This window comes from Hipposideros armiger, unplaced genomic scaffold, assembly GCF_001890085.2.
Source record: "Hipposideros armiger isolate ML-2016 unplaced genomic scaffold, ASM189008v1 scaffold_950, whole genome shotgun sequence".
Taxonomy (NCBI): domain Eukaryota; kingdom Metazoa; phylum Chordata; class Mammalia; order Chiroptera; family Hipposideridae; genus Hipposideros; species Hipposideros armiger.
In genome coordinates, this window is record NW_017732300.1 from 99162 (window position 1) to 120574 (window position 21413).

At 36.8% G+C, this 21413-nt stretch overlaps 1 protein-coding gene across 1 annotated transcript in view; it reads left to right on the forward strand.

Moving 5' to 3' along the window:
• The window catches only part of ACBD6 (acyl-CoA binding domain containing 6), an 88185-nt gene that overhangs the window by 54704 nt on the left and 12068 nt on the right, over positions 1-21413 (forward strand). The window contains exon 4 of the mRNA XM_019630810.1: positions 14562-14592. Coding sequence (XP_019486355.1) covers positions 14562-14592 — 31 coding nt within the window. The remainder of the gene's footprint in view (positions 1-14561; positions 14593-21413) is intronic.

Here is a 21413-nt window from a genome sequence, read left to right on the forward strand (position 1 = left end):
TAATGTTATCAAGGGCAGTAAAATTTCTTCTGAATGTAAGAGTTCACACAGTCTGAAGGAACCCAAAAAAACATCACAAGAGCTTATGAACTGTGTCATTAGAGCATCACCTATCAGCCACCATGGAGGTGCTTCCGGGTCTTCAACATGCAGAGGCAGTTCTGTTGCCTGCACTCTGTTGCCCTCCTTCCAGATGCTGAGGGAAGGGGCTCTTTGGGGAGCGTCCTCTTAAAGGCCTTTCAATTTCCAGGGAGCCTCTGATAGGACCCATCTTGATTCAGAATCTGGTCATGTTATTTGTATCTTCTAAACACGTGTTTTAAATTGTTTTATTTTAGTATAAAGCTACCATTTTTAGTTACTGAGACTATCCTTTCGCCTCTTAGTTGGATTTCTTTGTGCTTAACAGAATGGACGTTGACAGCATATTTGGGAATGGAGGAGGAATCTTGGTTTGCCAAAATGGTAGTAGCTAATGTGTTATTATCCAGATTCAACAATAACTGTTGCTTATGCTCTAGAAGTGGGAATTAGACATTGAAATTGTAAAGCTTGCCATTTCTTTACTTCATTTGTGTAGAGGACATAAATTTAGGTCCTAATTCTGTTGTCTGGCTTACTATTTATATCACTTTGGGCAAGTCACTTAACCATGCTGAATTTTAGTTTATTTATAAAATGGAGCTCCTACCTACCTACTTCAGGATGTTAGTTTCAAATAATTTGGTATATATGAACGTGTTCTGTAAAATGACATACAAGCGTGAGTTTTTGTTTTCTTAAAAGAAAGGAAAGCGTGTCTGAATTAAGAAAGATCTGTGGAAAGTTAGGTAGTAGAGTTAAAGATCTTTTACACCATCCGTATTTTGTGACTGGTTTTTTAATTGATATTGGTTAAGCCTTTTCCTTGCCTCTTTCCAAAAAAATGTTCTCTTCCCTATAATTGTTATTTTTCAGAAAGGTCCTTAAATGTCATGGCTTTTATGGAAGCATATATTACCATAAAGAGTTAGATTCCAATCTAATATAATATTATAATATAAACAATAATATATTCATTATTATATGTAACCTAATAATTTAACAAGCTATATTCATTATATAATATGTTCTCATATTTGAACTGATCTAAACTTCCTATAGGTGCAACGTTAATTTTTAAAACATTAACACTATGCCAAATTCAATTCAAAGCTAGGGAAATTCTGAGTTAGAAATTCTTATCTGACTTGAAGACAATTAGAATATGCTTCAAAGTTTTAAATAAAGAATGGCATGCTTCGGACAGTGCTTGCAAAAGGGACAGGAGACCAGATTAATTATTAGGGAGGCTCTTGCAGGAATTAGTGGATTAGGAGGTTAGGACCTGGATAGGGGTCCATTACTATGGAAAAAGGAAGAATTAGAGATACAGCACAGAGGAAAATTTAATCAACCACACTTGATGAAAGACAATATAAGAGATAAAGAAAAGGGATGGAAGTTGAATATGACTCCTAAGCCATGGACAAAAAGATTTCTATTTTTGACATGGCTAATTTTAGGGAGCTATCTATCACGAAATCCTTGAAAAAAGATGTCCTAAAGAACAAGAAAAGCCAATGGAGTACATTTATACATAGAGATGTTTTCCCAAAAGAATAATAACACATTTTAAGAGAGGGCTGAATCTTAATTTTAACTCTTCAAAATACTGGAAAATCTCCATACAAATATGAAGATATACAAGAATCCCACAAAATCCCAATAGTGTTTAAGAAGCTTTGGAGCCAGAGACTTAAAGTTCTGGCTCTGCCACTTACAAATCACAGAGCTCAGACAAAGTTCCTCACCCCAACTATGCTTCAGTTTCTTCATTTGTGAAGTGAGGTAATTTAATGCCTGCTCCATAAGGTTATTGGGTATATTAAATAAAAGAGCACGTGTAAATTGCTTAGTGCAATAAACAGATTAGCTATTACCATCATTGTTTTTACTCACAACCAGCTAAAATCAGTCTTTTTCGTTCCATTGACAGGTTATAGGCAGAAGGGTATAGAAAATAAAGTAATGTGCAAGTTGCCTGGAATGCTGCATCTTTGTCTGTCTTTCTACTCATAGAAGATGTTGCATATATCTTTATTATAGAATTCTAATGCATAAGTGACTTGATGAAGTCTTTTGTTCTTATTTTTAAACCAGTAGCAGAAATAAGACCTTTCTATTTGATTCTTAGTTGTACAGCCATACACAAAAATTATTAAATTACAGTAGGGCTGGGAAGAAGAGGTGGAGTAGGGGAATGAACTAACGCTAACACTTACTGAGACTCTATTCCCCTTAATACAATCATTCATTCCCCGTAATAAAATCAGTCGCTGATGTCAGAAAAATGGCTCAAAAATAGTTTTATCTTTGAATGTATGGATTTTGTTACCTTTCTTCCCATAGGCTGTGTCCTATTTTATTGGGTCCCCAAAGAAAGCAGTTTATTAAGTATTTCTTTAGGAAACCTGGGAAAGAATTCACACAGCAGGACTAATGTGGAGAGTAAAAACTGAAGTAAAAATCTTTACCTGTTTTTAAACGTTTTTAAAAATTACCCTAAAAAAGGATGAAAGTGTGTGGACCATCATTTGATAACATTTATAGGCACATAGTTCTGAAGACATCACAGTCCTGAAACCTGAAATCGCAGCTTCAGGGCAAACAGAGGGTTAAATCTCTGAGCTGTAGAAGCAGATTGTGTTTTCCTTTTGTGATCTGGGCTGACAAGACATCAGTATTCTATTCATCTGTTGGGAATTAGGCTGTTAATCCAATCAATGACTCTTGAGTGAGCTGTGGCCTGCCTCCCCCACTGGGGAACAATCGGATCAAACTGCAGATTGTTTAAGAGCACAGTGCTGTCCTCGTGTCAGGTGGAATTCTCAAACGTTCCCTGGTGAATTGGGGACAGGGAAAGCTGTCTGGGCCCATTTATCCCGCTCCTTAAATGACCAGGTATCTGCCTCATCCATACGAAAGCATTTGGCAATAGTGACAACAGGAATGCGATAGAAATCCACTCACTTGAACTCACAAAAGTGTGGGTGAAAGGAAGGGATGTTTTCAAACACCCCACAAAACAACTTATATGAAAGTTTTTTCACTTTATTCATATTTTTTTCCTATTCCTTAAACCCTAAATCGTTTTTTCTGCTGGGCTTTTTTTTTTTTGGTTGTTGTTAACTTTTTTATGTCATTGACTTTTGTTAAGCACCGTGAGCTCTTTCTGTAAATGTACCCTGCCCTGCCTATATTTTTATAAATCAGTGTACAAATAAATTTTAATATGGATTATGGGAACCCTAATTAAATAAGATTTTAATTTTAAAACATCTTTCTCCGAGGAATGCTAATTAAATAAAATTTTAATTTTAAAATATCTCTGTCTGAGCATACATAATTTTGACATCTTTTGCAGCGTAGCAAAATTTGATTTCTAATTACTGAGTTAATAGTCCATTAAGTACATTTGGAAATTATTATTGAACTGATGACATAGATGTTCAGAATTGCAGTTCTCTTCTATGAAATGCTGTCCCAAATTTTTCCTTTTAAACAGTAAGGTGACATGCGCTATCACAAAGCAAAATATCCAAAATGGCCAGGAGAAATTCTCAAAGAAGGTACTTACTTACTAGTTCAATCTTAGTGAAAACAAGCTTAAAGCATATTTTTTTTGCTTTGTGTCTACATTACATAAGAGTGTTCCAGAAACAATTTCCTAAACCTGCCAACTGTATACCTTCACCCTGGGGAATATTTAGTGTGCACCTTTTATATACCCAGGCCCCTTCTGAGCGCTGGAATTACCACAGTGAACAAGACAGATAAGGTCCACACTCTTTGGGAGCACGAATTCTAGTGAGGAAAACATACCCAAAACAAGTAAATGAACAACTCAGATGGACAATTTCAGATAAGGGCTAAGAAATGAAGTTGATTGGCTACTGTGAACACAGTGATCAAGTCAGACTTTATGAGAAGGCAGTAGTTACACTGAGGCTTCAGGGGAGAGAAGTTTCTGTGAGTCGTGCCCACATCCCTGAGACAGGGATGAGCTGGACACAGCAAGAGCAGATTACTTACATGCACGCTGTTCTCCAGGCCAGTCGGTTTCAGGCCCTGCAAACCATCTGAATTCCCTTAGGAGCTTTGTGAAAATAGAGAGAGCGGAGCCTCTGTCCCTAGAAATGCTGGTTCAGCAGGGCCAGATGGAAGGCACCTGTGTATGCAGCGCGGTGATCAGTACTAAAAACCTCTCTCTACCAGTGTGGTTTCTTCCCTTGAGCATCTCACGTGCTGACCTGCTTCTGCCTGTGCCTTTGCTCGTGTTTGCCCTTATCCTCCCTCTCACACACGTCCCTCTCACATACCATCTGCTCGAGGCCCCCCCTCAGGTGGAAGGAAGCACAGTGTACCACTTAGGGAGTATTCTTACCAAAAAAGGTTGAACCCAAATCTAATAAAACTTATTTAAAAGCGCATGGATAATGATGTAAGGGACATCAAAAGAAAGTAAATGGCAACTCTGGACTGTGGGAATTTCTGCTAAACAATTGACTATTTCTAACAAGTCAGTGGCTTTACAAAGAAAGAAGTGACAGGGTCGACTCTGGATGGAGAATTACCTAGGAGATCTAACAATCAAATGTAACCGTCAAATGGAAATCTTATTTGGACCCTCAGACCTACAAATCAACTACTACAATAAAAAGAAATTTTTAAAACACAATCAGGAAAATTTGGTGCTGTGGTTATGTAAGTAGATTCCCATGTTTTAGAGAGTTTCATACAGAGATATGTGGAGGGAATGACATAATATCTGAGATTTGCTTTAAATTATTTCAGTAAGAAAAAAAGGAATCAATGAAGCAAACAAAGATCATTATAGTTGTTGAATCTGGGAGATGGGTATATGGAAGTTCATATTTTCTATCTTTGTGTGTTCCTGAAATTTTTCATGTAAGATGTTTAAAGGGCATGAGATTTTTATGTTTATCTGAAGAGAGCATGCATATTTAAAGTTTGAGAGATTTAGCACTGCACCCTTTTGCCTTACCATCCCGATGAAGTTGAGAACCCTATGAAAAGATACTGTGTCTCGGCCTTTTGGCTAAGATCAAGCGTAAAAAGATAACTGCTTAAAAGGATTTATCAGTCAGTGCTGTAATTCCCCATCACATTTCGAGTATGATTTGATATGCACCTAACTTTTCAGGAATAAATCTTTTGCATGAAATGAAGCAAGCCTCTAATCCCCAGGACACTTATTTCACAGTTTTAAATACAGCGTTCCATTGATGAAAGTCTTCACTTAATCATTAGGATTCCCCTAACACAGAGAATATTCATGTTTTCAGAAAAGTGCTGTTTATGTGGCCTCTTAAATACAATGAAGGTTAAAGCAACTTTTACCTTAATGTTTAGTAGAACAGAGAAAGGAAAGGTGTGTGTGTGGAGGGTGGAGATCAATCCAAGTTCTCTAAGGAAAAACTGTGACCTGCAAGACTTGTTACAAACACAGTCGCTTCTGTACAGTTAAATATTAATCATTTAAAATAGAAATATACATAATATTGTTCTTATAATAAAAATCATTAGGGCTCAATAAGCCTGGGTTTTATTACTAAATTTATAGTACATATAAGTGCACATGTGTATGTCAGAAGAAACAGCAGGTCATTCTGGTAGAACCAGTAAGGCTGGGGAATGGAATCGTCACAGTTACCAGTAATACTTACGGTCATTTCACAATGACTTGTTTCCTGTTAAAAGAACCTTCTCCCCTCCCCAACCATTCAGCATCCAAAATTAACCTTCGAATATTTAGCTTCTATATAGCATTCAAAACTACAGGTAATTTAGGCTGGGTACCATAGAGAACCATTAAAGGTTTACACAGGAAATTTAAAAAAAAGTTTTTAAATAAAAACTACAGGTAAATTGGGGCAAGTCTGGCCATGAGAGCTAGAAGCAGGAACCCAGCTAGGCAGAAAAGGTTCTGTCAGGTAAGCAGCGTGCGGGAAGGCTGAGAAGTTAACAAGCAGAGCTTCATATCTGGGAATGTGGACTGTCAGCCAGTCTTAGCTTCTGATCCTAGAGCAGGGACTCTGCTGTCCCGTTACCACGCAGCTTTCAGCAGCCCTGGTCCCATTCAGGGAGTGAGCATGTGCACATTCGCCGTCGGCGCTCACCCAGACCCAGTAGATAGTTAGAACAAGTAGGACTGAGCCCTCCCCATGGTGTAACTTCTCCTCAACCAGGAACGACAGATGCGCATCCTGGTGACAGAGTGGGGTGACGGCTCTAATGGAATTGCACTTGAAGTGCTTCGGCTGCCACAGCGTAGAAAGCCATTAGTTGGTGCCTGGGGCCTCTCAGAGGAGGTGAACCTTGCCTTTACGACTGGCCACGCTTTCCTTGTCACTGTTCCCTCAGCTTCAGGTTTGGTGCTTTCCGCACTTTTTTGGATCAGTCCTCACCAGGCTTATTTTCTTCTGCCTGATCGCTATAATCAACAGGTTCCACCTTCACCACGCCTCTTACCGTGTACTTTCTCTAGATGACCCATTAACACCCACGATTTCAATTACTCCCTCTGGCCTGATGCTTTTCAAATCTTTATCTCCAGTTCAGACTTTTCCCTAAACTCCAGACCAGCATTTTCTAATAAATGATTGGACATTTTCACGTGGGTTTTGGGGTCAGAAAGATGCAGGTTCAAATGAGGACTGTACTGCTACTAGTGACATGACTTAGGGAAATTACATAACCTCTCACAGTCTCAGTTCCACTTTTGTAAAATTAGGACAATAATACCTACTTCAAATGGTTTCTGTGAGGATTAAATTATATATGTGAAAATGCCTAGCATAGTTCCTGGCACACATAAAAGGTATAAAAAATGTAAGTTTTGTTTCTAAATTCTTTTATCAATCCCTTGTGTTGATGGTGAATGTAAATAAACAGTAACACATATACACGCACACAAATATATGATGGTTTATTGGATAGAATAAAAAAATTAAAGCCGTTTTTACCAAGACTTCGCTGCTAGTGCTTTTAGACCAAAGGCACAGATCGCTTTAAAGCCACAAAAGTGCCTCCACTAAACCTAGTGGGTTGTAGACTAACTTCACAATACATAAAAAAATAAACCTGAAGTCATTACTGAAAGTTAGAGCAGTTTATTCTCAAGACCTAAGCATCTCCCTGTCTAGCAGAAGACAGCAGAGCCACCAAGGTTTCATCCCACTTGTATTTGTGTTAGTGCAGACACGAAAACTAAGGCAGATGTGAACGTTTTTTAATTCAAAATAAAAAGTAAAAAAGCAGAAAGGAGACAGAGGAAAAAGAATAAGGAGTAAGGTGAGCCCTGAAATTTAACACATCATATGAATTTTTGGACTTCGTGGGGTTTTTTAATGGCCATTATCAGAATAAAAGAATTGGATTGTCATTAACTACACATAACATCAAATTAACCATTTTAATCATTTTTAAGTGAAGAGTTCAGTAGCATTAAGCATATTCACACTGTTGTGGCCTCATCACCACCGTCCATCTCCAGGACTGTTTCATTTTCTCTAGCTGAAACTCTGTACCCATTAAACAGTAACTCACCATACTTCCCTCTTCCCAGCCCCTGGCAAACCACCACCCCACTTTTTGTCTCTATGAATTTGACTACTCTAGGCACCTCATATAAGTGGAATTACACCATATTCGTCCTTTTGTCCCTGGCTTATGTCATTTAGCATGTCTTCAAAGTTAATACGTGATGTAACACGTCGGAATCTCATACCTTTTTAAGGCTGACTGCTATTTCATTGAACGTGCATACCACATTTCGTGTATTCACTTATCTGTTGATGGACATTTCAGTTGTTTCTGCCTTTGGGCTATTGTGAATAATGCTGCTACAAACATCAGTGTACAAATATCTGTTTGAGTACCTGCCTTCATTTCTTTTGGGTAGATACCCAGAAGTGGAATTGCTGGATCAAATAGTAATTCTACGTTTAATTTTTTGAGAAACTGTCATACTGTTTTTTCCAGCAGCTGCACCATTTTACATTCCCACTAGCAAAGTACAAGGGTTCCAGTTTGTCTGCAACCTCGCCCAGCACTGATTATTTTTGGTGCTTTTGACATTAGCCACCTTAATGGGTGTGAAGGTGATGTCTCATTGCGTTTTCAGGAAATACCTAATATATAGTAGAGAACTGACAGAACACTCAGATTAAATGAATGCCTAACAAATAATGTAAGCCACAGAATGATATAAAAATGTCTAGATTGAGAATAAAACTATTTATTATTTTCAGTTTCACATGAATAGATACCTACACCTCATCCCTGTTCCATTTCTTGGAATTGCTTGTCATGGTGAAGAGAGTAATTACTAGAAATTTAGCACACAGATTACCATAGGAATAAAACCAACAATACAAATGTAAGAAATCTAACAACTCTGAGATTACTACATTCAACTCATATTTTTACTAAGTACTTATTACTCCATGACCTGGATACTGCAAGACGCTAGGGGACACAAAAGAAACATCAGCCGTGATCCCTGCCCTCAGGTTGCTTACTGTTGAGATGAGAAGCAATTCTTTAAATAATCAGAACAATTGGGAGCCAGAATGTAGTCAAGTGCCATTGGGAGAGGTCCTCTGAAAGTACTTTGGGAGATGTTGTGGGGGGCGGGTAGGGGCATTAGCATGAGTCACAGTACTCAAGAGACATCTTGAAGAGGGAACTGTGGCCACTGAGGTGGGGATAGGGACAGGTAGCAGGAACAGCTCAATCTAAGATGTGTGTTTGTGATGAAAAATACTTGGATAAAGTAAACCCAGACCCCATGGAAGCTATGATGCTCAGATTAAGGAATGGATGTGTGTGTGTGTGTGTGTGTGTGTGTGTAAAAAAGGAGTAATATAATGGATTTTTAAAATTACTCTACATTTGTAGTAGGTTTTTAAAAATGTTTTCAATATTCCATATTTTTTGTTTCTTTGCTTGTTTCACATAGTTGAGATCTTATAAAAACATTTTGATTCTTCCTTATTACACTAATAGTACTGTTATTTTCTAAGTTATAAATATTTTATGACAATCATTTTAAATTGCTGCATAATAACCTACTTAACTGACATGCTAACTTTTCCCATATTGTTGGACATTAAATAGTTTCCAATTTCTTGCTAATCTAGATAATACTGGGATGAACTCTTTTTTTCATAAACCCTTTAAAATAGTTGAAGTATTTTAAAAAATAGATTCTAGAATGCTAAACCAGAGACAATGAACATTTTCTAAATGTACTAATTTATGCTCCTGTCAACCACAAATGAAAGTGCCTATTTCATAGCATCCTCTGTGGATGGGAAACTATTTTGTGGACCTAGCAGACTCGGAAAATTTTCATTGTGAAAGTGAAGAGCGAAGGAGTGTGAATGGAAAGAATCATTTCTTGGATTTGTCCACTAGACATCTGATTATTTACCACACCGGGGACTTAGAATAGAGTAGATTGAGGTATATTGAGTTTTCACTGTATAGTATCTTAGAAACTAATGCAGCAAGCAAAACACCCTTCAGAAGGGAAAGCAGTTGGGCTGTATTATCTTATGTACCTAACTTTGAATGCTGGACCAGCTTAGTAAGTTAATTTTTTAAAATTTATAGACTAAGCTGCAGGTTCTTGATGTATGCATACTTGAAAAAGCACAACAATCAACCAAGGAGAAGTAAAGATGAGTGGGTGGTCCTGAAAAGCGTGATTATTCATTCTCTGAATGTGATTATCACTTTGGAGATCGTGGTTAATGGGAATTACACAGCATGCTGTGTGTGAGACCGCCTATTGTCTGTAACCTACAAAAATACAACCTTGAACCACGTGTCTCCTTACTTGTATTTATTTGTCTTGATTTCCCGTGCTCCTTTTCAGCAGCATAGGAAAGTTGAGAAAACATGGATTTTGGTGACAGAGGGCCTGGGACCTTGGGCAAGTTATATATAATCTCTCTGAGCCTCACTTTACCCAGCTTGAAAATAGGAATAATAATGTTTATATACTAGGTTTGCTATGAGCATTAAGAGAAATGACATTCTTAAACTTCCAGCATACAATAGGAATTCAGCCAAGGTTTGTTCCTTTTTCTTTCTTTATTCTAATAAACTCTCAACTACCTAGCACCCATTGGAAAGTTAAACCTTCTAGATTAGTATTGATTTCAAATAGCTGAACAGTTACATTCTGCTTTTTATTTTTTAAATGTTTTTCTATAAATTTTGTTTCTAAAATACATTCTGTGCTCCAGCGCGTCCTTCTTAAATCATTGCACCATACCATGGGTATTTATAGATGGCGTGAAGCAGAGGGCTAAAGCTGCTCTTTCTCCCTGGAGATTGCCAAAATCTACTGGTTGGCGTGCAGCCCAGCCCTCTTTATGGCTGGCTATTCTCTGTGGTCTAAAATGTCTGCAACTTGCCACCACTGTCACAGCTTCTAATTTCTGCTGGCTGCTACTGTTGCTGCCCCCACTCTTTCTTCTAATTACCATTAGGCTTTGCTGGCCCTCTTACAGTTTCTGCTCTCTACTCCCTGCCTTCCTTCACTTTTCACTTGCCATGTCTCTTCTGCCTCCCGTTGCATCTCATATTTCACAGGCAAAGACGGGCATTTCACTGCTTTCTCAAACCAGCAAGAAGAACCCTTCTAGACAGTGAGCCAACTAGTCACAAACATGTTTAATATGGTACTTATCAGCATTTCTACACACACATGGCTCCCCCACCCCCCATACTCTGGGCCCTGGTATTCCAGGTACTTGAGAATGGCAAAATTCAAGTCCCCCAGTTAGTGAGGTATAACTCTTATTTGGTTTTCCTGCAAGTGGTGTATTTTTTTTTAGTCTTATTTAACTTTTATTTTATGCCACGTTTTGTGCTAGACACAAGAGAGAAAGGAAATAGGGGTCTTTAAAGTTAAACTATGCCAAGGTCCTTACCTTCAAAAGAGCAGGAGGACACAGATAGACTCAGATAATACAAAGTAAAAGATGAAGGTGGGTGAGAGAAAGGTTAAGGATTGTGAAGGCTCACGGTTCTGCTTAAATTTGTAAAGAAGAGTGGCTGATTTTAAACCCAGCCTCAGAGACTGGGTGGCAGTTCCGAGACCTACAGGAGTCAGAACACAGGCCGGGCCAGAAGGCAAGGCACTCCACGGTTCTCTACCGTTTTATAGGGAATGGTAAAGAATCGCTTAGGGGAATCATGGGTACATTTTTCCTTTTCTTATTTGAGAGTCTAGCTCTTTAAATTTCCTATATCATTTTGTCATTCATTTGTGTTCCTTATGAATTTTTATTATTTATTTGGACAGAAAAGATATGGAGGCATAGTGTAGGGGTTGCATGTTTCTATGTTTTTGTAGTTTGAATTTTAAGCATGGTTGAATTTGTCTACATCTTAACTTTATTATGTGATTTTGTTTAGTTTAATTCAATGGAGTATTTTTATTTTACCCTAATGCATAATCCCTTACCAAGATTTCAAATGTATGACCAATTTTAATTTATTGGAATCGTTTTTGCTGCTGTTTATAACAACTCCATATTTATTGAATTTGAACATTTCTTTTAAGCTAAAACAGAAAGGAAAGCATAAATAACCATGACAAACAACCCTCTTCTGGTGTGGTCATTTGAAATGAAACAACCAAAAAATTTAATCAACTTAAATTTAGAAAAATTAGCTGATATAAGTTGTAAACCAGATGAGTAAAAGCTTTCACTTACTCATTCTTGACATTCAATTCCATTTATTCTTTGTAATATATTTTAAAACAGAATGTTTATAAAGTCTAAGATTTGGGTTCCTACGTCCTATTTTGAGGTTACCGAGAAAAAAATGTTCAGTCATATTTATGCTTTAAAACAAGTTCCACTTTCATGTACAAAGAGGAACAGCAGAGGTAAAAATTTTGTAGATACAAGATGATGTGTTTTATTAAAGCGCCATGATCATAATAGTAAGTATTGTAATATAGTAGTTGATTTAAAATAATTATTAATAATGATTTTTAAAACTGAACAGGGTTTATATTAGTCATAATCATTGAGTTCATTGATCAAACATTTCTTGAGTGTGTATTATGTGCTAGGCATACAAAAGATGAATGAAAGACGTGTACTTTACATTTGGATCCCTGAAGACTACAATTTGATTAGAGAGTAATTTAAAATAATAAAAGAGTCCTTTCTTTGTTTCACCCAAATGCCTATTCTTTAGACATATAAACAACTCAGAATTGAGGAAAATTCTGAAAATGTCTTTTGAAAGCACTCCTTTTCTCTCTAACACTCTTGGGAGACAGAAAAGATAATAGAATTAGAAGACAACCTGGTTGTCCTTCTCTTCCCCACTTGCCAATCAATTCTGTGGTTGGAGTCATGGTTCTTATGTTCGTGTCCCTGCTCTAACTGATTTCTAGGTGGACATGCTCTACGTTGAAAAATCAAAACTCTCAATATTTCACATTAAACACTGGAACACTTCAGCTCACAGCATCTGAACTCAAAAGCCACAAATTAGGCATGGTGATATGAGGAACATGACAAACAGAAGTAGGTGGCAGGGAGGGAGAACCCGGTGATGCTTGTAATTGTAAGGAGCCGTTTATAAGCAGCCATTAAAATGTCTCTGACAAGATTTTAGAAGACAACCTAATGGGTTTGATAAGTTTTTATTGGAAATAGCTAAGAAAATAGCTAAGAAATTGTAGTCACTTAGAAATGTTTGTAAACATATAGATGGTATTCAGATTCAGAGAGATTACAAATGAATAGTAACTTTTTCCTATTACATGCATGTTCAAAGTACCATGTTCCAGTTATTTGAAAAACCTGCTGACAGATTTTTCATTCTCTAAAGGTGACAGCTAAATGATGTGTTACTATACCTACTTGTTTTTTTTAAGAAACAAGTATGCCTGTAACCTTCAACTAAAAGGCTTATCTCATGTATCTAGAAAAATTCTTAGAAAAATCATCATAAAATATATTTGCAAAGTTCTAAATTTTAGTTTAATCATAATCTATTATAGAATTACAGATTCCTAGATAAAGAATGGCAATATACCCCAAGCTTAGAAACAATATTAAAAACTACTCAAAATTATATTGCTAACTCATAATTTTTTTCACTACTTCTAATTCCTCACAACTAATTTTCTTCAGGGCTTCCCTTATCATATTAAATATTCATCTGAAATCCCATTTTTAAAATAAAATTTGTATCTAATATCAAGTTATTGGATAAGAACAAAATCTCTCATTAGGCACATGGGAAAATTTATCCGCTCTATGCAGCTCTGTGGTGCCTGACACAAACAAAAGCAAAATCATTCTGGAAAGAAAGACCCTCAATTCAGGGAACACAGCACAGAATCTTTCACAGGTTAAAAACCCCACTTAAAATGAATTTACAGTCCAAAATTATGAAGCACACTGGAAGCTACCAACAATAAGCACATCTCAGGCAGCACAACGAAAACCACATGTAGCTCACCGTGTCTCGTCTCCCTCAACTCAAAAGAAATACAGGGACCAAAAAAAAAGTCTATCTACATAAAATGCTCAAACGTATCCAAGACAAATTTTAAAACATGAGAAAAGAGCAAGACACTGTCTTTAAAAGGTGGGAGGATAGGTTTCCAGCAGAGTGAAGAGCACACAGCTGGGGGAGTCCTGACAGCTGTTCTGATTGGGAATTCTCTCTCACAAAATTACGAGGAGAAGGACTTGGGAGTAAGATGGCAAGGGCTCTGGTGGTAAATTGCCTTGCATTCTGTATTAGTGAGGGCTTTTGTTTGCGGGTGACAAAGAGATCTCATTTGTCTAGGGAGTATTTTGTTGTTGGCTCACCTAACGGGGAAAGTCAAGGATATAGTTGGAAGGACAGGAACCGGACTCCCGTTCTCTCTCCATCTCTCACCGCTGCTTTTTCCTTTGTGAATACTTCCTTCTCTCCTAAGCAGACTGGTTTTCTCCAAGAAGTGGAGAACATTGCCACTTGCAGTTCTGGCTCATGCCTTTTACTCTTTTGATTCTCTTTTTCAAATTGTGGGAAAATATGCATATCATAAAATTAACCATTTGAGCCATTTTTAAGTGTGCCGGTCAGTGGCATTTAGTACATTCACACTGTTGTATGATCATCACCACTATTCATCTCCAGAACTTTCTCACCATCCCAAACTGAAATCCTGGACCCATTAAACAGTAATTTCCCATTCCTCCTTCCCACCAGCTCCTGGTAACCATCTATCCAACATTCTTCTTTTCTCCAAGATAGAGCTTGATCAAAAGTTGTTGTGAGCCTCAAAGAACTGATTTCTTTGTTTCCTGTATTTGGGAAACTTATGGAACTTTGTAATATCAGATATGTTTGCTAGAACTTATGTGCTTCCATACTTTTACAATAACTTAGACTTCTAAATGTATTATCTGTTTCTTTTATAGGACAATGAAGGTCAAACAGCTCTACATTACGGTAAGATGTTCTTAAATTATTAATAATCATTTGAAACTTTTCTCGATTTGTTTATCTCAGCTTTGTCCAACCCGATATAGTGCTTAGAAAACTGCCTGGCCACTGGTAGAGATTTAGTAACGTTTTGTTTAAAAAATAGATGAATAATCTCTAAAGTTGGAGATATATTAAAATTCAACCCCCGTAGAAAATTTATTATTTCATTCTTGTTATTGTCAGTGACAACTAAGATGCTCACCATTGTCTGTTAGGAGCTAGATCCTCTCCTACAAGCAATACTTTCTTGATGTAGTTGGAGTGAAGAAAAGTGGATTTTATTTTTTAACTCATTTCCCTTACTAACTAATTAGCCTACTTAAGTAATCTTCACTTAAATCATCTATAAAATAGAGGATAATCTGTAAGATGGAAATAACATTAGCTGTTAAGGCGTACTAGGTAAATGCAGTGAGATCAAAGATATTGAAGTATTTTGTAAACCATAAAGTACTTGTAAAAATATCCTTAACTTTTATTCCATTTGGGTGTGAATATGGTTGAATAAATGACAGCCATTGATATTTAAACCAGAGTAAGGATCAACCACCTTCAGAATTTTGGGGAGGGGATACATTAGGTTGTTTTGCTGATTTTGGCAATCCTAGACCGCCGTTGAACCCTAAGTGGCCCAGATGCCCCTGGGCACATTTGTCCTCTGCTTAGCATTTGTTTGGATGTCAGGGACCTCACTGTGTTGTCTAGGAGCCTAAACTGTTGGGCTTGATGTTATGGTAACTATATTTCTCAACCTGATAAGGAAGATTGACATGTTACCAAGTCCCCACTCATTTATGGGTTTAGCTAGTAGAACCTGGGCACCAAAACCTACAAGAAAAAGTAAATTGTGAGTCAATCTTACTATTGAACATACATGCAAGAATTCTAAAGAAACTATTAGCAAATGAAATCCATCAATGTATTTTAAATAGAAAGATACGTTATAATCAAGTTGACTGTATCCCAGGAATTCAAAACTGATTTAACATTTTTAAAATTTATTAATGTATTCTAATTTGCCACATTAACAAATTAGGTAAAAAATCATATGGTCAAATCAAATGCAGAAAAAACTGAAATTCAGCACTTATTCTAAGAAGCAATATGGAAAAGTGATTATAACCTTGGGATCTTAAGCCAGACTTCTGGATTCAAATTCTAATTCTACTACTGAACTTAGACAATTTAACACCACTGTTCCTGTTTACTCATGATGAAATAGGGATAAAAACTTAAGAGATATGTTATGAGCTTGGGTTAATCCATGTAAAGTGCTTCGAACAATGTCTGACACCTGGTATGTACTCAATAAATGTTAGCTAATACTACTTTTTATGATGAAACTCTTAATAAATTAGAAATGTAAGGAATCTATGATAGCCTGATTAAGTTATATATCAAAAACCTAGTGCAAGCATTATTATTAAAGATGGAATATTTGAAGCATTTTCTTTAAAATCAGGAACAAGAAAAGGATGCCTACCATAACTATTTCTCTTTAATATTGTATTAGAATTCTAAACTACACAGAGTGAAAAGCAAAAGAAATAAAAAGTAGGAGGGATGGATAAAAAGAAACAAAATCATCATTAATCTCTAACAATCTAAGTAGCTACATAGAAATACAAGAGACTCTCAGCCATAAAGAAGAATAAAATCTTACCATTTGCAACGATATGGATGGACCTAGAGAACATTATGTTAAGTTCGATAAGTCAGTCAGAGAAAGACAAATACCATATGATCTCACTTATATGTGGAATCTAAAGAACTGAATGAACGAGCAAAGTAAACAGAAATAGTCTCAGAGATATAGAGGGAAAACTGATGGTTGCTAGTTGGGAGGGGATTGGGGATGAGGGAGAAGGGGAAGGGATTAGACAGCATAAATTGGTAACTACAATATTGCCACAGGATATGAAAAACAGTTCGGGGAATATAATTAATAATGTTGTAAATATTTTGTAGGGTGTCAGATGGTCACATGTCTTGTTAGGGAGACCACTTCATGGATGGGGTAGAGGCTTGATTACTGCACTGTACACCTGAAGCTGATGTTGTATAATATTGTATGTCAACTATAATTGAATATATATATAGTCACAGGATGTGGAGTATAGTGAGTGGAGTCAATGGAATTGTAATAGAGATGTATGATATGGGGGCGGGGGAGAGTGGGGCGGCGGATTGGGAGAGGGTGTTGTCACTTTGAGGGGTAAAAAGTATATTGCACTGTGTTGTATACCTGAAACTAATTTAAAAAAAGAAAAAGAAATACAAGAGACTCTACAGCCAAATTATTAAAACTAATAGTACAGTGTTTAGCAAGGTTGCTGAATACAAGATTAATTCTTAAAAATTACATTCTCAAACATTAGTATAAAAAGGTAGAAAATGAAAACACTTTAAAGATATTTTTATGATAGCAACAAAATTCTAGCACTCAGCTTAGCAAAAGATATGCAAAACCTTCATAGAAAAAACATGGTGTTATTTTTTTAAGACTTTTGAAAAAGACCTAAATAGGAGAAATAGTCCATGTTAATGAGTGAGAAGACTCAATATCATAAAGATGGATTCTCCCCAAACTAAACTACAAATTGAGGGAATTTTCATAAGAATCCCAGCAGGCTTTTTGTGGAATTTAACAAGCTTGTCCTAAAATGTATATGGAAGAACAAAAAGCCAACAATAAGGTACTTTAAAGAAAAATAAGAAAGAGGGACTTGTCCAAATATCAAGGTGTTATTTTAAAGCTATTAATATAATAATGAAGGAAGAGGTTGACTTCTGCCATGACAGAGTGAGAAGCTCCACTGACCTGCTCCCCTAGAAACTAGTGAAAATCATTTTAAAAATACAGCCATTTAAAGCTTCTGGAAATGGTCCTAAGGACAAATAGAAAATGAAGAAACCTCCAGTCATGAAAATCAGTGAAAATTTGCAAGAGTCTACATACATATATACATACATATTTTGTTACCAAACACCTTTGAAAGATAAACCGTTAAAACCGTGCGTATACAGTAGAGTGTACAGGTAATGGAAGCTCTAGGCTCCCTTCCATAAACAGCCCTCTAAAGTAGTTATTATTTTCCCCGTTTTATTCATGAGGAAACCAAATTGCAACAATAAATTTACCTAAGGAAACCAGAAGTTCAACCCTGTATCTCTAGATTGACTAGGACAGGAGAGAGCAATGGATGCCTTCCCCATGCCTCCTTCCACAGCGCTCCTGCAGGGTTCCCACTCCTCCAACATGTGTCTAGGATAACTCTGTCATAGAGCTCTTCTAACCTCACCAAGAGTTGGCCATTTGAAACCCTAAAGTTCAACTCAGAAAACTTGCCTTGGCCACCTCCACGGCTGAGATGCAATCTGGGACAACCAGGTGTAAGTCAAACAGAAAATTAGAAAGGAGAAAGAAGAAACTCATCGCAGTGATTGTGAGGCCTTCGGTGCAAAATTCAAGGCTGCCATGTTTTCCAGATGCCTGGCTTTAAGTGGGCTTTGGCTTTTGCTCCAAAACACTTGCCATGAGGTCCAGCGTTGACGGCTCTGCTTAGAAAGACAGCCCTGCCGGTGCGTCCATGCGCATTGCTGAACCTGTTATTTCTCCCCTCATTCCTTCTTGCATCTGCTCATTCCCACATTTTTTAGTGCCTTCTCTGTGGCATGTGTTGTGTTTCCCTTACATTTCTCCACCCAGAAACTGTAGAAACAGCTAAACCAGACCGAATGTGCCCTTGAGAATGTAGACGAGTCACTCTGTCATCTCTAGTTAGCCATTAGGGGCGAATGCCTTTATGGCTGTGGGATTGGGTCCATTTGGTTTGATATATGTAAAATGCATTTCTGAGTAGCAACAGGGTTGGGATTTTTCACAAGGTCTTTCTGACTGGCTTGAAAAATAAGCTATATTTTTTTATGTACTTATATGGATAAAATCTCATAAGGTATATTATTAAGTGAAAAGATTATGGTTTATTCATTCAACAAATATTTATTGAGCCCCTACTGTTTGCTGGATAAACTATGCCAAACATCCTTTTTAAGATAAGGGATGCCCCAACTTTGGGTGTCCTTCACCTCCCACCCCATAACCGTAGTGGTAAGTGTGTGAGCTAACACTGGATCTAATCTGGGAAAACGATGGGCGTGGGTTTCAATGCCAGCAAACCTGGATATGAGGCAGAAATAATAAGGAGTTGGAACTGAGACCCTGTACATAAACCATGACCTTCAAAGGGCTATATCCACAGTTAAAAAAAAAATTATAATAGATCAGAAAAAGTTGTCCCATTAGTATAAGGAAGGAAGACAAAGAAGTTTATCTCCTGCGGACCAGAATCTGGGTGGGGAAAAAAAGCCCCACTTCACCCAAGTTTGGGGTTTAAATCTATACCCTCTGTTTCAGAAACCTTCAGGTCAAGAAATTAACATAATAAGTGTACTAGGCTGGTTACCCCTGAGGGACCTGGCAGAAGCAAAAGCTAAACTTTTCTTGAGGGACACATTCTCAACCAAGACAGCACAGAATTCCCATATAAGGAAGCCCCGCTGAAAATGAGCTCACAATCCAAAATTACAAAATACACTTGAGTGAATATCAGCAGACATCGTAAACCACAGGATTAGACTTTAAGGAACTTACGTAAAGCTACTAGATAGAAATTATCAAAATAAATGTATGTAAAATCAAGGAATCAAAGACATAAAAACAAGACACTAGAAAGAGGAACAGGCTTTTTCCAAATAGAACTGAAATAAATTTTAAAAATACAGAAATCTTACAATGGATAGGTTAAAGTGCAGAATTGGCACAAGTTTAAAAAATGGTAAACTGAAAGATAGTTCTAAAAGGCAGCACAGAAAGATAAAGAAATGAAAATGTAAGGGACACATTGAGAATAGAATGAGAACATCCAGCATTTTTTAATAAGAGTTCCGGAAGGAGAAATGAGGGGAGAATCAATGTTTGAGGATATATTTACTGATAATTTCCATAATTGATAAAACACTGGAATCATCAGATTCAGGAATTATAAGATCTGATCAAGATAAGGTATTCATCCAATGAAATACTATACAGCAATGAGAAAAAAACCACAACTAGCATCAACAATTGGATATCTCTTTCAAACATACTGTTGATTTCAAGATGCCAGATACAAAAGAGTATATACTCTATACTTCGTTTTTATAAAGGTCAAGATCAGGAAAAACTCATCTCAGCATTAGTAGACAGGATAATTATTACCTTGGGAAACGAGTAGCATTTGAAAGAGTTAACAGGGCAGAGGTTCTTTGGAGATTCTAATAATGATCTGATTCTTATTTTATTTTATTAAATTTATTGGGGTGACATTGGTTAATAAAATTATGTAAGTTTCAAATGATGATTCCATAATACATCATCTGTATATTGCATTGTGTTCACCACCCAAAGTCAAAGTCTCCTTCTGTCACTATAAGCATATATTTCACCCCTTTACCTTCTTCCCTCTGGCAACCACCATACTGTGTCTGTGTCTATGAGTTTTTGTTTGTTTGTTGCTTCCAGTTTTATATCCCACATATGAGTGAAGTCATATGGTTCTCAACTTTTTCTGTCTGACTTGCTTCACTTAGTATGATATTCTCAAGATCCATCCATGTTATCACAAATGGAAATATTTCATCTTTTCTTATGGCCGAGTAATATTCTATTGTGTATATATACCACATCTTCCTTATCCAACCATCTACCCAAGGAAACTTTAGTTGCTTCCATGTCTTGGCCACTGTGAATAATGCTGCAATGAATATAGGAGTACATATATATTTATGAATAAATGTTTTCAAACTTGTCGGGTAGTTACCCAGAAAAGGGGCTGCTGAGTCATATGGTAACTCTAGGCTTAATTTTTTGAGGAACCTCCATACTGTTTTCCACAGTGGCTGTACCAGTTTACATTCCCACCAGCAGTGTATGAGGGTTCCTTTTTCTCCACAGCCTCTTCAATACTTGTATTACTTGTCTTGTTGGTAATAGCCATTCTAACAGGTGTGAGGTGATACCTCATTGTGGTTTTGATTTGCATTTCCCTAATAGCTACTGCAGTTGAGCATCTTTTCACTTTTCAAATATCTGTTGACCTTTTATGTCTTCTTGGGAGAAGTGTCTGTTCAGGTCCTCTGCCCATTTTTTAATTGGATTGTTTGTTTGTTTTTGTTGTTGAGTTGTATAAGTTCTTTATATATTTTGGATATTAGCCCCTTATTGGAGGTGGTGTTTGCAAATATCTTCTCCCATTTGGTTGGTTGGCTTTTTGTTTTGTTGATGGTTTCTTTTGCTGTGTAGAAGCTTTGTAGTTTGATATAGTCCCATTCATTTATTTTAGCTTTTACTTCCCTTGCCTTTGAGGTCAAATTCATAAAATCCTCTCTAAGACCACGGACCATAAGTTTAGTACCTATGCTCTCTTCTATGTACCTGATTGTTTCAGGTCTTATATTTAGGTCTTTGATCGAGTTTGCTTTAAATTTTGTATATGGTGACAAATAGCAGTCTAGTTTTATTCTTTTGCATGTGGCTTTTCAGCACCATTTATTGAAGAGGCTTTTTTTCCTCCATTGTATGTTTTTGGTTCCTTTGTCAAAAATTAATTGCCCATATATATGTGGATTTATTTCTGGGCTCTCAATTCTATTCCATTGGTCTATGTGTCTGTTTTTCTGCCAATACCATGCTGTTTTTATTATTGTCACTTTGTAGTATAATTTGAAGTCGGAGTGTGAGACCT